At 39.6% G+C, this 15,875-nt stretch overlaps 1 protein-coding gene across 1 annotated transcript in view; it reads left to right on the forward strand.

The window, feature by feature from the left end:
• Positions 1-1,852: 1,852 nt before the first annotated feature.
• The window catches only part of ANAPC1 (anaphase promoting complex subunit 1), a 98,418-nt gene continuing 84,395 nt past the window's right edge, over positions 1,853-15,875 (forward strand). Inside the window, exons 1-8 of the mRNA XM_077773458.1 lie at positions 1,853-2,096; positions 3,853-4,089; positions 6,455-6,616; positions 10,528-10,579; positions 10,790-10,890; positions 11,474-11,556; positions 13,277-13,350; positions 15,700-15,845. Coding sequence (XP_077629584.1) covers positions 3,877-4,089; positions 6,455-6,616; positions 10,528-10,579; positions 10,790-10,890; positions 11,474-11,556; positions 13,277-13,350; positions 15,700-15,845 — 831 coding nt within the window. The 5' untranslated portion in view covers positions 1,853-2,096; positions 3,853-3,876. The remainder of the gene's footprint in view (positions 2,097-3,852; positions 4,090-6,454; positions 6,617-10,527; positions 10,580-10,789; positions 10,891-11,473; positions 11,557-13,276; positions 13,351-15,699; positions 15,846-15,875) is intronic.

Genomic DNA, 15,875 nt, shown 5'->3' on the forward strand with positions numbered 1-15,875 from the left:
TGATGTCTCTGCTACTCCACAGGGAGCACAGCCCCACTGAGGCACCTGAGGAAGGATGGTCTTTGGGAGTTCTGGAGGGGAAATGTCCGCATCGACCTTGGTGTCCTCACAGAGGACATCATCAGCTGAGGCCACAGGGAAACATCTTGAGAGAATCTGCGAGTAGCAAGGGGACACCCAGGAGGGAGAGCTGAGTGAAACCTTTCAGCGACTTGCTTTACAGACTGGATAGTTAGCAGCATAAGGAACTCTTTTATGGATTGTGCTGCTTGTGTTCCCTAAAATACAGAGCCAGAGGCAAGTGGGATGGGTGCCAATGCTTTCCCTCCAAGCTGGAGAGAATGAAGGGAAGGGGCAGGGAAGCCTAAGAAGTACTGCATGGATGCTGTTTCACAACAGGCTGCCTAAACGTAAGTCTGCTTGCCAGGTGGCCCACTCAGCCACACACATCTGACAGGTGATGCAGAGAAACCATGCCTTACAGTCAGTTGTCCATCTGAGGGAGGGGAAGAAGGAATTTATTTGTGTGGCTCCTTCCTGCCTTCTTCCTACTGGTCAATTTGCCTTAATCAAAATTTGCTCCCTGTATCAGGCCGGGGAAGTCTGGAGATACTTTGTTTTCAAGCAAATGACTACAGGGAAAGGCAGGTCTACTCAAACTTCTAAGAGAGTCTCTGTTTTAGTCCATTTGGGCTGCTATCACAAAAATACCATAAACTGCCTGGCTTTATAAACAACAAACATTTATTTCTCACAGTTCTGGAGGCTCAGATGTCGGAGATCATGGCGCTGGCAGATTCAGTGTCTGGTGACACCTGCTGTCTGTTTCATTGATTGCCATCTTTTGCTGCGTCCCCACTCGGCGGCAGGGGCCAGGAAATTCTGTGCGGTCTCTTTTATAGCACCATCCATGAGGGCTCCAACCTTGTGATCTAGGCACCTCCTAAAGGTCCCATTTCCTAATACCATCACGTAGGGCATTAGGTTTCAACATACGAATTTTGGCAGGACACAAAAATTCAGTCCTCAGCAGCGTCTTTCGTCTTGGCTTCTGAGAAAAGGCATTGAGCCAAACCCTGAAGGCTAACATTCTAAATAAAAGGAGGAGAATGAACTATGATACCCAGGGCCACGAAATGCAAAATGTATTTGGGGAATCCCTAGTGCACATAAAGTTTCAGCCAATTTTACATTTCTGGATAAAGAACTTGAACTTTGTTTTTTAGGCAAAAACATATCGATAGGACGCCTATCGATACTTTCAACCGAGAGATACCACGCAATGGGAGATTAGAGCTCAAGAAAGTTTTCTAGTTTCTTTAAGTGTGGTATTGAACAGTTAAATCCACAGAGAGGGAGGTATAAAACTGGAGTTCTTAACCTTGGTCTAAGAATCTAAAAAATTGCACGCTGCTTTTGTCCGGGCCTCCGTAACTTTCATCAACTTTTCAAAGAGTCCAGACCCCAAAAAGTTAAAGTGCACTGGCAAAGAGAGAAAATCAGCATGTTCCTTTCTGCCCCAAGCCTGAAATACAAAACCTCCCATTTGGGGGTCTGGAGATTGGAGTGAAACTAGCCAGAATATCTCCTAATTCAGAGTTTAGAGCAGTTCAAGCTTGTAATGACATGACCTGGAGAAGATGTGGACGCCAGGAGGGCCCCATTAAGGCACAGGTTCCAGCTGAGGAATTCGGGATTTGTACAGCATCGCCGCGCTCGCTGAAGGAGGTTGAAAAACCCCGCAAATCTTTCTCTTTTGGCAACCGCGCCGGCGCTAGGACCAAAGTACCGCCGCGCGCCTCCCGCGACGCCCCGCCCCGCCCCCGCGCGAGGCAGGACGGGAAAGCAAAGATGGAAGCGTCCGTTTGAACATCTCGCCTGAGTGGCTTCCCTGCACGCCTGCTTGTCATTCGTAGTCGCGTCCGAAGCTGCTGCCCATTCTTCCTCCGGAATAGGGGAGGGAGAGGGAATGAGAAGTTGCAGCGGCCGAGGAGTCACCGTGACCGAGCCCACCGCTGCCCTCGGGCCCCCTCGGCCCCCGCGCCTCCGGGGAGCAGCCGGGGCTCACCGCGCCTGACGCGTCCCGAGTTACACAGGTGCGGGCTCGGGCCCGCAGCGTCCGGTGAATCACCGCATGTCGTATGATCCTCGCACCCGCCCCGAGGTTGACTTGCGTCCGGTGACCTGAGGGCTGGGAGCCCAGGGGCAGGCCCTAAGCGCGCGTTTGCGCCTAGCGGTCCTCGGCCTGAGGGCTGGGCTTTCCGGGGTGCACCTCCCCGCTCCACTCCTCGCTGACTTCCTTCCTGAGCTGGACGCGGTGTCCCATGTGGGCCTCAGCTTCTGTACGGCTCCTTGCTTCTCGGACAGGATTTTCTGAGGTCCAGGGGCTTAGCTTGTTGGTTTCACCTAACCCTAAGGAGGGCCGAGGAAGCTGTGCCTTTGCGGAGACTCTACGCAAGATGCCTTTCCTGTGCATTTGGGTCTCCCCTTAAGGCAGTTTTGTGGTTCCCTTTGGCAGAGTAGTTTTTGTTCCTAGTAAACAATGCTGACATCTTGATTTATAGCTTATTAATGTAACATAGCACTTTTATTTGTAGCTTTCTTGTTGCCCTAATGAGTAAACGCATAAGAACCTGGGGTACTATAAGAGTATTAAATATGTTGTTTTAATTGTACAAAAAGATATTGTACTGTTAAAGTAATTCTGTAATGATGTAATTTTCTTGAAGATTTAATAGAATAACGTTCTGAAATTGCACCACTGAAGCTGGACAAAGTCACAAGTTTAATGCTGACTATCCTGTTGACTAGGAAATAGGAAGACCAGCTGAGTTTTGTTGTTTTCTTGTAAGTTTTTTCAGGCACACTATTAGTTATGTCCCAAGTTCAAGTGTTCTCAATTCTGAATTTTAGCAGGAGGAAATAAAGTGCCATGATTGTGACATACAGTTATCTCAGGAATAATGTTGATTCAGAGCAAACTAGCTTTGCCTCTGCTGCATAGGAACTACAGAGGCTTTGAGATAGTGCAGCAAAGAAAACTAGTGATGCCAGAAAAACCTCAGATGAGAAATCTGTGTCAAATTTAATTACACTCTTAATCATGAGTGCTTTTCAGATGCTAAAAGTTACCTATAGTGCTGGCATCACGTTTGTTTTGATTTCTGTGTTCGAGGATTGCAGTTTAAATGTGATGCCACAAAACCCATTTCTAATATAGGTGTTGTCTCAGAGACAGAACTGGCATCCATCTGATATGCCACCTTATAGAGTATCAAAATTTTATTGTCAATTACTGTATGTAGCAGTGTTTTGGAGGTAAGGGAGTGTTTTTTTGGTTACAGCTCATCTATATCTTTGTAGTAACGAACTGTACTATCATAGATTGTGTTAATTGAAAGCCAGCACTCTTAAATTTGCTACATGCATGACTGTTCCACAGCCAGGGTTATTCATTCATGCCTTGGTTCTGGTTTGACCAAAAATTGGAATTGGTTGTAGTTACATGTTTAAGTGAATTTGCATGTCAAAACTGCTGATCACATTTGATTTGATAGTTTATTAGGTCTTTTGCGGACTGGTTTACTAAAAGTTGTAGTTCAACTTCTGATGAGTTAGAAGTAACATGTTTTTTTGTTTGTTTCCTTCCAATATGCCAGTGATCCTTTAGGTGTGCCTTTTGTGGAGTCTGGAATGACCTTTGATACTATGATTGCTTGTACATACGTCTATGATATGATAGGATTATTTGACACTCATCTAAGGACTAATGACTCTTCTGTTTACTTTTATGATCTTTCTATTATGGTTTTGACTCTAGAAGCTGACCAGAATGTGTTTGAATTCATGCAGAAATAATGTTGATATTTGGAACCCATGTCGAACTTCTATGAAGAAAGGGCAACAATGATTGCAGCCGGGGATTTGCAGGAATTTGTTCCTTTTGGTCGAGACCACTGCAAACACCACCCTAATGCTCTGAACCTTCAGCTTCGCCAGCTGCAGCCAGCTTCTGAGTTATGGTCTTCTGATGGTGCTGCTGGCTTGGTGGGATCCCTTCAGGAGGTTACAATCCACGAGAAACAAAAGGTTCCATTAAGTTTCCCATTATATTTTTGAAACATAGAATGATGTGTTGTACTTATAACTTAAGGTTACTCAGAAGCAACTGAGGAATGAGTATGATGATACTTGTAGGGTAGAGATTCTGATTTGGTAATTACAGTTGAGGCTAGAGTAATGTCATTATTGTACTATGGTGTCATAGCTGTTTATTTAGATGTGTATAACTCATGATTTCATAATGAGAGTCAAATTCAGTAGTATGGTTATGGTCTATTTTATTTTTATTTTAAAAAAAATTTTTTTTTTTTTATGTTTTATTTATTTCTAGGAGAGAGAGAGACAGCGTGAGCAGGGGAGGGTCAGAGAGAGAGGGAGTCACAGACCGAAAGAGGCTCCAGGCTCTGAGCTGGCAGTCAGCACAGAGCCCGACGCGGGGCTCGAACCCACAACCGGGAGATCATGACCTAAGCGAAAGTCGGACGCTTAACCGACTAAGCCACCCAGGCGCCCCTATTTTTATTTTTTATAACATTTATTTATTTATTTCGGGAGAGTGTGCCTCCGAGAAGGGGAGGGGCAGAGGAGAGAGAGAGAGAGAGAATCCCAAGTGGAAATCTTGTGCTTTGCGGAGCCTGATGCCTGATAAGGGGCTCAAACTCACAAACCATGAGATCATGACCTGAGCTGAAATCAACAGTCGGATGCTTAACCGATGAGCCACCAGGTCTGATTATGGTCTATTTTGAACCTCTTTTCTCTTTAGTTAGTATGTGGAGATCAGATTTCATGTTATTTGATGAGTAGCTGGTAGAGTTAGAAATGGTCACTGCCTNTCTTTTTCTTTTTTTTTTTTTGACAATCTTATTTATTATTGAGAGACTGAGAGTACAGAGCATGAGCATGGGGTGGGGGTCAGAGAGAAGGGGAGACACAAAATCTGAAAGAAGTTCCAGACTCTGAGCTGTCAGCACAGAGCCCAACGCGGGGCTTGAACTCACAAACCGCGAGATCATGACCTGAGCCGAAGTTAGATGCTTAACCAACTGAGCTACCCAGGCACCCATCTTTTTTTTTTTTTTTTTTTTTAAATATCATTTTAGAGAGAGAGAGAGCTTGAGTTGGGGAGAGAGGCAGAGGGAGAGAGGGAGAGAATCTTTTTTATTTTATTTTACTTTATTAAAATTTATTTCTGAGAGAGAGAGAGAGCATGAACAGGGGAGGGTCAGAGAGAGAGGGAGATACAGAATCTGAAACAGCCTCCTGATGTGAGCTGGCTGTCAGCACAGAGCCCGACGCGGGGCTGGAACCCATGAACCATGGGATCATGACCTGAGCTGAAGTTGGACGCTTAACCGACTGAGCCACCCAGGCGCCCCAAGAGAGGGAGAGAATCTTAAGCAGGCTCCATGTTCAGTGTGGAGCCTGACACAGGGCTAGATCCCGTGACCCTGGGATCACAACCTGAGGTGAAATCCAGAGTTGGAAGCTCAACTGACTGAGCCACCAGGCGCCCAAGACCTAAACATTTCTAGAGGAAACAAATGCCATACAAGTAGTTAGAGTAGTAATTCTTAAATAGGGGAATGAGATGCAAGTGTGTGTCAGAAAATCAGTCTTTCCTACCTTATTCCATTTTCTTATCCCTTTGGGATACAAAATCTCAGGGAGAGGAGGCTTATGTAGTTAGAAATCCAAATCTTTCTTGCTCCCATTCATTTTGATGGACAAGAGGAGGAAGGTGTATGTATATCTAGTTGTGAAACTGGGAAATGTGCATTGTGCATAAATTCCACCAGTAATTCCCATGTGTACTTCACTGCTCCCTTCCATAACCCCTGCATATGCTTAATGTAATACCTTTTTAGTGTCCCAAGTATGTTGGTTTCATTTTTAGGTCTATAGATAAGGTATAATTTTTGTTTGTATTTTTGGCAGGATGATATAGTAGTATAAGGCAGTTAATAGAATTTTTGAGTAAATTCTTGTTCACAGTATTCTGTAAGATAGGGGCGCCTGGGTGGCTCAGTCGATTAAGCATCCAACTTTGGCTCAGGTCATGATCTCTCGGTTCGTGGGTTTGAGCCCCACATTGGGCTCTGTGCTAACAGCCATCTCAGAGCCTGGAGCCTGTTTTGGATTCTGTGTCTTCCTCTCTCTCTGACCCTCCCCTGCTCACGTTCTCTCTCTCTCTCTCTCTCTCTCAGGAATAAATAAAACATTAATTGATGGCATCAAACCTTCTAAGAGTTGGGTTTGGATTGTGTCTTACTCCACAGGCAGAGAGACAGTAGGAGACTTCTGTTTGGATGACTGTTTGATTTAATAAGTTTGTCCCATACAATTGAGAAAGAGAGTGCTTTAACCTGTCGTACATGTGTTAATTTTTAAGGAAAGCTGGCAGTTAAGGAAAGGTGTCAGCGAAATTGGAGAAGAAGTGGATTATGATGAGGAACTCTATGTGGCTGGAAATATGGTGATTTGGAGCAAAGGAAGTAAAAGCCAGGCATTGGCTGTTTATAAAGCGTTTACAGTTGACAGTCCTGTTCAACAGGTGAGTTTTAGCATTTGTTGATTATTTAACACTTAAATAACAACAGCAACAAACTTTTGTCTTAAAATTTAACAGAAATGATAAAAACATAGCATAACAATCCTAGCAGCTGGATGTATATTTTAACATGTAGTGAAGATAATAGAAAAATAAAAATTTCATTTATTTTCTTTCTCATCACCTTTTTTATACTATCTTTGGTCAGTTTAATGATACTCTTTAAACATTGTCCTTGAATAATTTGATTTATTGTTAAGTAAAAATTTATAAGAATTCAGGGTACAAAAGTATTTAACATTTAACATATGACTATAATTGACTGCAGAATATGGAATAAAATAGATTGGGCTCATAGTAATACTAAAAGAGTAAGGGAAAGGAAATCCCCTAGTTTGCTATCATTGTAGTTGGCTATTAAAACTAATTCTGTTCTCAAATTGATAACGAAAAAGAAAGAATTAAACATTTGCCCTGGCTTTTTGGAAGACATGCAATTTATCTCCAGTTAAAGAAGGAAAACCCATATTTGTAGAATGCCACTGGATAAATAAAAAGGGGATGATAGAATTAGAAAAATCATCATTTTTTAATGTCCAAGGTAATAGCCGATTCAGACAAAGATTGTAAATGGATGCTAAGATTTTTGGGTAAAGGGATATGACCATGGCACCAAAGTGTCACCCTCTGGATTACTTATAATGTGAAGAAACAACGTATCTCTACTTTGGAGGTATCTGTTGTTCTCCACCTGAACCAAATGATTGAGTTTGTCATCGTTAATAGTGGGACAAAGGAGTGATACACATCTCCATCTATAACAGCACAAGATATGGTGATGTCACCTACTATCTTTTCTTCCCAGAAATACTTAACTTGAATATCTAGACCTAACTTTCAATTATAGGAAATATGGGGACTAGAGGATCAATTTTTAAACTAACATGAGATGAGAAGTGGGTTGGAGATGTAGATGAAACCAGAATGGCCAAAGATTGATAATTATTGAAGCTGGCTGATTGGACTTCATTGTGTTATTCTTTTTACTTGATACATGTTTGAAATTTCTCATAATAAAAAGTTTAAAGAAAAAACACCATGAGAAAACAATTGGGGGAACAGTCTGAAAGCCTTCAGAAAGTCAGGAAGAAAAGAAGGTAGAAACTGCTCTAGATTAAAAAGAGACTAAAGGGACAAATGCAGTATTTTTTGAAACTTGTTCAATGATCTTTGAATCCTGGTTCTATAAAATCAGCTAAAAAAAAAAGTTTGGGGAGAATCTGAAAATGTTGCAAATGGAATGGTTATTAAGTGAGGTTCAAAAATCATTTTTTTTCTTAGGCAGGATAATGGTTCTGTGGTTATATAGGAAAACATCTTTATTTATAGGAAGTGTATAATGAAGTGTTTAGGGGTAAAGTATCATATGTATAATTCAAATAGTGCCCCCTCAACCCCATGTGACCACAAATGTATGTATATAAACAGATATGGCAAACTTAATAACTTAGATTTAGATGAGACAGATGTTTGGTGTAAAGAGAGAGATGGAAAAACATGACTTTGTCTAGGTTCAGAATGGCTGTATGCAGTGTATGGCTGTGGGTAGATGCTAGCAGGTATTGGATAGATCTGAGCTTACACTTGTATGTGAACCAAGGAATTTGTACTTTAAACTGTGTGCAGAAGACAGCTTACTCCTTACTTTGAAAATGGAAAGTACATGATCAGTTTTGTATTTTGAGAAATTATTAGTTTGGTGGGAGCATAGAGGACTGACTGGAGAGGCTTTTGTCAGGGATACTGTTTGGTGGTGGTTCAGGTGAAAGAGATCGGCACATTGAAGACAAGGACGGAGGGGAGAGAGAAGGCTGATGGAAATAGAGAAGGGACGAGTGACTTCTTAGATATTGGGGGTGAAGGAGAAGGAAGTTTTAGAGCCTGGGAGGGTGGGGTTTCATAAAAGGAAGTTGAGACTGAGGTGCAGTGCAGACTTTGGACATTTCAGATTGGAGTGCAGCTCCGGTGCCTGTTTTTCTCTGAACTTTTATTTGCTAAAATGCCGTTAAAAACCCCTATAACTCAACAACAGCAGAGCAAGCAGTCCAGTTAAAACATGGGCAAAGGACTTATTAGGCATTTCCCTAAAGATCTACAAATGGCCAATAAGCACATGAAAGGATGCTCAACATTGTTAGTTATCAGGCAAATGCAAATCAAAACCACAGTGAGATACCACTTCACACCTACTAGGATGATGATTATTAACAAAAACAAAAATAACAAGTGTTGGTGAAGATGTTGAGAAATTGGAATGCTGTGCATTGCTGGTGGGAATGGAAAGTAGCCACTGTGGAAAACAGTTTGGTGGTTCCTCAAAAAGGTAAATATAGGATTACCATATGATCTAGGAATTCCACTTGTAGGTATATATCCAAAAGAATTGAAAGCAAGGAGGGGCGCCTGGGTAGCTCAGTTTTTTAAGTGTCTGACTCTTGATTTCGGCTCAGGTCATCTCATGGTTTGTGGGTTCAAGCCCTGTGTTGGAGTCTGTGCTGACAGTGCAGACCCTGCTTAGGTTTCTCTCTCTCTCAAAATAAATAAATTTATTAAAAAAAATTGAAAGCAGAGACTCAGACTGATACTTGCATACCAGTATTCATAGCAGTGCTCTTCACAGTAGCCAGAAGGTAGAACCAGTCCAGGTTTCCAAAAATAGATGAATGGAGAAGCAATGTGTGGTATATACATATAGGGGATTGTTATTCATCCTTAAAAATATAGGAAATTCGGATACTGCAACATGGCTGAACCTCAAAAACATTGAAAGTAGAGTAGAGCAGACACAAAAGGACAAATCCTGTGTGATTCCAGTTTCATGAGGTACTTAGAATAGGCAAATTCAGACACAGAAAGTAGTATAAAGGTTACCATGGGCAGGGAGGAGGGAGAACTGGGGAGTCAGTATTGAATAGGTGCAGTTTCTGATTAGGATGATGAAAAAGTTCCAGAAATGGATAGTGATAAGGTTGTATGACATTATGAATGTGTTTAATGCCACTGAATTTGTACACTTAAAGTTGTTAAAGTGGTAAATTGTATGTTAACGTAGATCTTGCTACAATTATAAAAACATTAAATAATTTCAGTAAGTGATTGTTAAGCATGCCAGTTGAAGTCTAATGGCTTTTCATAGTTTGTATTTTATAAGCAGGGCCTTTAAGGAAAATATTAATTTTTCTAAAGATTTTTTTCTTTAAAAAAATTCTTTTTTAATATTTATTATTTATTTTTGAGAGAGAGACAGAGTGAGAGCGGGGAGAGGCAGAGAGAGAGGGAGACACAGAATCTGAAGTAGGCTTCAGGCTCTGAGCTGTCAGCACAGAGCCCAACACTGGGCTTGAACCCATGAACCATGAGATCATGACCTGAGCTGAAGTCGGACACTTAGCCAACTGAGCCACCCAGGCGCCTCTAAAGATTTTTTCTGAAGTGAGTCTAGGACAGTCTAAGAATGATGAGATCATTATGTAAGTCTGGAGATTATAAAATAGCTTGTCAACCCTTGACAACCCTTTAGTTTTGTATAGTAAGCTGTACTAATGTAGTATACCTGTAATACAGGGTGAGCCATTATTTGCATTGACTTCTGCTGCAGGGCTTCTATCTAGTAAGTTTTTGTCTTCCCTTCTCTTTTCCTAAAGCTTATTTGCAAACATAGTTTATCTTTCCTTATAATATCTATCATTGATTAGTCTAATTTTATCTTCTTTTTTGTTCCATGGTGTATATATTGAGCTGATGAGGAGGGACAGATATGATGTAGGTGTCATTGCTGTTAGTCAGATGACATTAGTGAATAGGTTATCATTTAGATACAGTTTTCTCAGGTAAGCATTTTGTTTTGGTTCTAGGCATTATGGTGTGACTTCATTATATCACAGGATAAATCTGAGAAGGCCTACAGTAAGTTTCTTTTTGAAATTTTATTTAATCTTTAAATGTTTATCTGCTTGTTTTGTTGTTGTTCAAAGTATGTAGTCATTAATAATAATGGTTTAGCCTAAGCATTTTTATATAGTACATTAAAGAATTTGTGCTGTTGGGAATTACAATTTCTGATTATTGGGATTTTTTTATTAAATGAATAAATTTTGTTGTACCCTTTCTTTTCAGGTAGTGATGAAGTAGAAAAATGCATATGTATATTGCAAAGCTCATGTATTAACATGCATAGCGTAGAAGGAAAGGATTACATAGCTTCTTTACCTTTTCAGGTAAATTGAGTGTTTCACTGTTTTTGTATTTTCTTGGAGAATATTCTTGAATTAATTGGTTGTAGAAGTATTACCATTCTTACATCCTGTAGTAATCAAGAATATTATTATTATTCATGTAAAGTAACCAAATTTTAACAGCTGTAATTGTTCCCATTTTTCCATCCTTTACATAAAAAATAAATTCTTTAATGAAGTAAATTGAATTACAGGTTTTTTTTTCCTGAGTGATTTCTTTTTCAGTTTAAATTTTAAAAAGAAATCATTTTGGAATATTAAAGCACATGAGCAATAGTAGTCTTTTTCCTGTTTCTCATCATCTTTATCATACCTAGTGCTATTGTTAAAATTTTATCATGTTGTCATTTTGGTACTAGGATTAGCCAGTGACAGGAATTTCTGATTGAGCTTTTTCTTAGATTTGATTTTGTCTTGGACTTAAAAAATATATAGTTAATGATCACGTTTTTGGTAAAGCTTCTATTAAATTGGGAGAAACTCTAATGTTCTGTGGTTTCCTAAGCACATATTCTAGAGAGTAGTTTCTTTTACTTTTGTTTTTTCCTATACTTTTACCTCATAGGTTGCAAATGTTTGGCCCACCAAATATGGATTGTTGTTTGAACGAAGCAGTTCTACACATGAGGTACCTCCAGGTCCACCCAGGTATTCACTTTACTCAGTTCAGTATATTAATATTTGGGCTTTTTTGATGTTTTGAGGTAAAATTTTTCACCTAAAAGTTTGGGATGATGATAATTTCCATGAGCTCTACTTTTGACGTGGCACTGAATTATCTTCGGCTTCCTCCCACCCACCTTACCCCATACTAAAATTAAACAACCACACACTATGGATAAAAAGACTCAGTTCTTAGCATTGTCACTTTTTCTTTGTGTTACTTTGGGCAAGTCGTTAGAGCTTTCTTAGCTTTAGTTTCCTTACCTGTTACAGAAGTACGATCATTTACTCTTAGGATTTATGCGAAGATTGAACAAGCTAATGTTTGTAATCTTTGAAGTAGGACTTAGTACGTATTAGGTGCACAGTAAATGGTAAGTGCTTATTAGTAGCATCTTTATCTTGTCTCCCTAATAAATTGTGAGCTTCCTGAAGGGCAGGAGCATACAGTGCGTGTCATAGCCTGGTGCAAGTAATAGACACTGTGTATGTATGTATGTATTTGTAAATGTTTATTTTTGAGAGAGAGACAGACATTGGATCTGAAGCAGGCTCTGTGCTATCAGCTTTAGTCCTTATAGTGCAGAGCCTGATGTGGAGCTTGAACCCACAAACTGTGAGATCATGAACTGAGTGGAAGTTGGACGCTTACCCAATGGAGCCACCCAGGCACCCCCTCCCACCCTTCTTTAAATGTTTATTGACAGTTTTAAAAAAATTGCTTAAAGATTTTAATCTTGCTGTGTTTAGATAGAAGGCTTTTTCCCCCCTGTTTTTAAAATCACTCCTTAAAACAGTGCAGCCTTTTTATTCATTTGAAGTTTTCCTTCCCCTTTTTTTTTCAGTGTACTTCTTTGTAAATGGACATAGGACACTAAATATCTTTCTTAACTGTCAAAGACACACTGCCACTAAGAGAGGTTAAAAAAAAAGGCTGCCTTGTGTTTATTCATTACTCTGTTTGTTCTGTAATGTGATGACTACTGTTGGTAGATATTCCCTGGGCTGTGTGTGTGTATGCATGCATGCATAGAATTACCATGTATAAGAGGAGTTTTTTTTTTTTACATTTATTTATTTTTGAGAGACAGAGTAAGAGTGTGATGGGAGGAGGGGCAGAGAGAGGAGGAGACACAGAATTCGAAGCAGCTCCAGGCTGTGAGCAAACGTTCAGCACAGAGCCTAATACAGGGCTCGAACCCACAAACTATGAGATCATGACCTGAGCTGAAGTTGGACACTTAACCGACTGAGCCACCCAGGCGCCCCTAAGAGGAGAGATTTCTAGGAAGGAAATAGAAGATACTGTGAAAATTAGTATGTAAAAAGTTAAGAGGGTTGCATTTAAAAAAAAAATAATTTAATGTTTGTTTATTTTGGAGAGAGAGAGACAGAGTGTGAACAGGGGAGGGACAGAGAGCGGTAGACACAGAATCCAAAGCAGGCTCCAAGCCCTGAGCTGTCAGCACAGAGCCTGATGCGGGGCTTGAACTCATGAACCGTGAGGTCATGACCTGAGCTGAAGTCAGACACTTAACTGACTGAGCCACCCAGGTACCCCTGAGGATTGCGTTTTTGAGGTGACAGGTTTCTAGTTGCTTGTGTAATCTGGAGAAGGCTTTTTCTTTGCAAGCAAAGTGTCAAGTTTGCATACAAATGGAATCATTTTGTGTTGGTGATTGATTTATTATTTGTTTATTACTAGAGAACCTTTACCCACTATGTTCAGCATGCTGCATCCGTTAGATGAAATAACCCCACTTGTTTGTAAATCTGGAAGTAAGTATATTTTTATAAATTCTTTCACATAAGCTGTTTTTTTTTTTTGGTTTTTTTTTGCGTTTGGGGGATGGGAGGAAATTGAAGGAGCTTTATGAAAATTGGGCTTGTTTTATAGAAATAGTTTAAACATCTTTATGGTGAGATTTATATTAAAGCAAGATTTCTTGAATACCATGGTATTCAATGTTTTAACAGTACTTGCTAACTTATCTGTAGATGGCTCTGGACTCTGTTCCTCAGTAATTAATAAGTAAATAAATAATACTTTGATAAATTTAAATTGTTGTTGAAGAAAAAATTGTAGGTTCTTATGCCTGTACTGTATAAATTTAATGATTCATTTTCTCTGTGCATAATGAAATAATTGGCTGAAATGCAGAAATTTTAATACTTCTAACAGGTATTTCTAAATGCTTATTTTAAAAATTTAAATGTGGCCAAATGTGATAGGTGATTATAAATAATGAGGACTTGAAAACTGAAAAATCATATATATATTAAAAACTTTATTTAAATTTTTATTAAAATTTTTAAAAATGTTTATTTATTATTGAGAGAGAGAGACAGAGCATGAGCACGGGAGAGGCAGAGAGGGGGAGATGCAGAATCTGCAGCAGGCTCCAGGCTTTGAGCCCAACGTAGGGCCCGAACTCACAAACTGCAAGATCATGACCTGAGCCGAAGTCGGACGCTTAACCAACTGAGCCACCTAGGCACCCTAAAAACTTTTTTTAAAACATTTTTTATTTATTTTTGAGAGAAAGAGAGACAGCGCACAAGCAGGGTAGGAGCAGAGAGAGGGGAAGCCACAGAATTCATAGTAGGCTCCAGGCTCTGAGCTCTCAGCACAGAGCCTGACACAGGGCTCAAACTCATGAGCCCTTAGATCATGACCTGAGTTGAAGTTGGATGCTTAACCAACTGAGCCACCCACACACCCAAAAATGTTTATATTTTTTGACCAATCTGGGACTTGATCCCAGGCCCACAATATGAAATTTTATTGAAGTTTTAATCTTTTGTGTCAGGGGTTGGCAAACTAGAGTGCATGGGCTAAATCCAGCCAGTAGCTTGTTCCTGTAAGACTTATGAGCCAAGCATGGTTTTTATTTTTTTTTTTAATTTTTATTTTTTTAATGTTTTATTTATTTCTAGGAGAGAGAGAGAGAGACAGCGTGAGCAGGGGAGGGTCAGAGAGAGAGGGAGTCACAGACTCTGAAACAGGCTCCAGGCTCTGAGCTGGCAGTCAGCACAGAGCCCGACGTGGGGCTCGAACCCACGAACCGTGAGATCACGACCTAAGTGAAAGTCGGACGCTTAACTGACTAAGCCACCCAGGCGCCCCATGGTTTTTATATTTTTAAAGGGTTGTAGAAGAAAACATTATGCAGCAATCAGCATGGGTCCACAAAGCCTAAGCTATTTATTCTGTTTTTTTTACAGAAGTGTGTTGGTAATTCTGTACTATATTGGTAACAATTACAGACAGCCTAAGTAAATATGTTAGAGCCTGTGACTGAATGGTGTGAAGCCATTATTGATCATAGTTTTGAATAATATTTAATGATTTCAGGAATTGCTTACTCATAATGTTAAATAGAATATAAAACTGAGTACAGTATGATTCTAATTTTGTAAAAGCATAAAAAGTTGTTATATATAACGTATATAGGGAAAAACACTAGGAGGAATACTCCCTAATATGTTAATAGTAGATATTCTGAGATGTTGAAATTATAAGTGATTTTATTCATTTCTTTATAAAATGCCTCTTATTTTTATAAAATAATTATTTAAAATTTAAACAATATTTTAACTGAGAGGGAAACATTTAGGAAGCAGGCAAAGAAGGTTGTAGAAATCAATTTGGGGTACTGTAGAAGTAAAAGCTAAACTCCCTAGGGAAAACCTTGTTTTGCATATGCACTCAGTAAATAGTAGTGTACTGTTCGGCTCTGTTAGAATAGTTATTATAGAGGACAGACTTCATACAGAAGAACTGAAGTAAAGAACTGAAACTTGGCAGAATAGTTGATTGCAATTTACAAGTCAGTTAGCTGTCGGGTAGTCACAGACCTTCCTGTGGCTGAATTAGTGGTGAGTCAGCACAAATCTTCATCATTGGATTGCATGTATGTGGCATTGATACTGGTAACACTCTTATCTTTAATGTATTTTGAGGAAGTTGATGCCCAAAGTAATTTATTAAAAATTCAGGGTAATTATGTAATATATTCATGGATTTTCTGTCTTAATTGGCTTGGTTTCTCTTTAGGAATTGCATGAAGTCTCTTCACAAAGAAGTGTCTTGTGAAGTTCATTGGTTGTTTCTATTTTATCTTTAAGGTCTTTTTGGTTCATCAAGAGTGCAATATGTTGTAGATCATTCAATGAAAATTGTTTTTCTCAACACTGACCCCTCCATTATAATGACCTATGACACTGTTCAAAGTTTGCATTCTGTGTGGGCTCTCCGGAGAGTCAAAACAGAGGTAAGGATAGAGGCAAGTCACTTGTTAATA

This window comes from Crocuta crocuta, unplaced genomic scaffold (assembly GCF_008692635.1).
Source record: "Crocuta crocuta isolate KB4526 unplaced genomic scaffold, BGI_CrCroc_1.0 scaffold67, whole genome shotgun sequence".
NCBI classification, from domain to species: domain Eukaryota; kingdom Metazoa; phylum Chordata; class Mammalia; order Carnivora; family Hyaenidae; genus Crocuta; species Crocuta crocuta.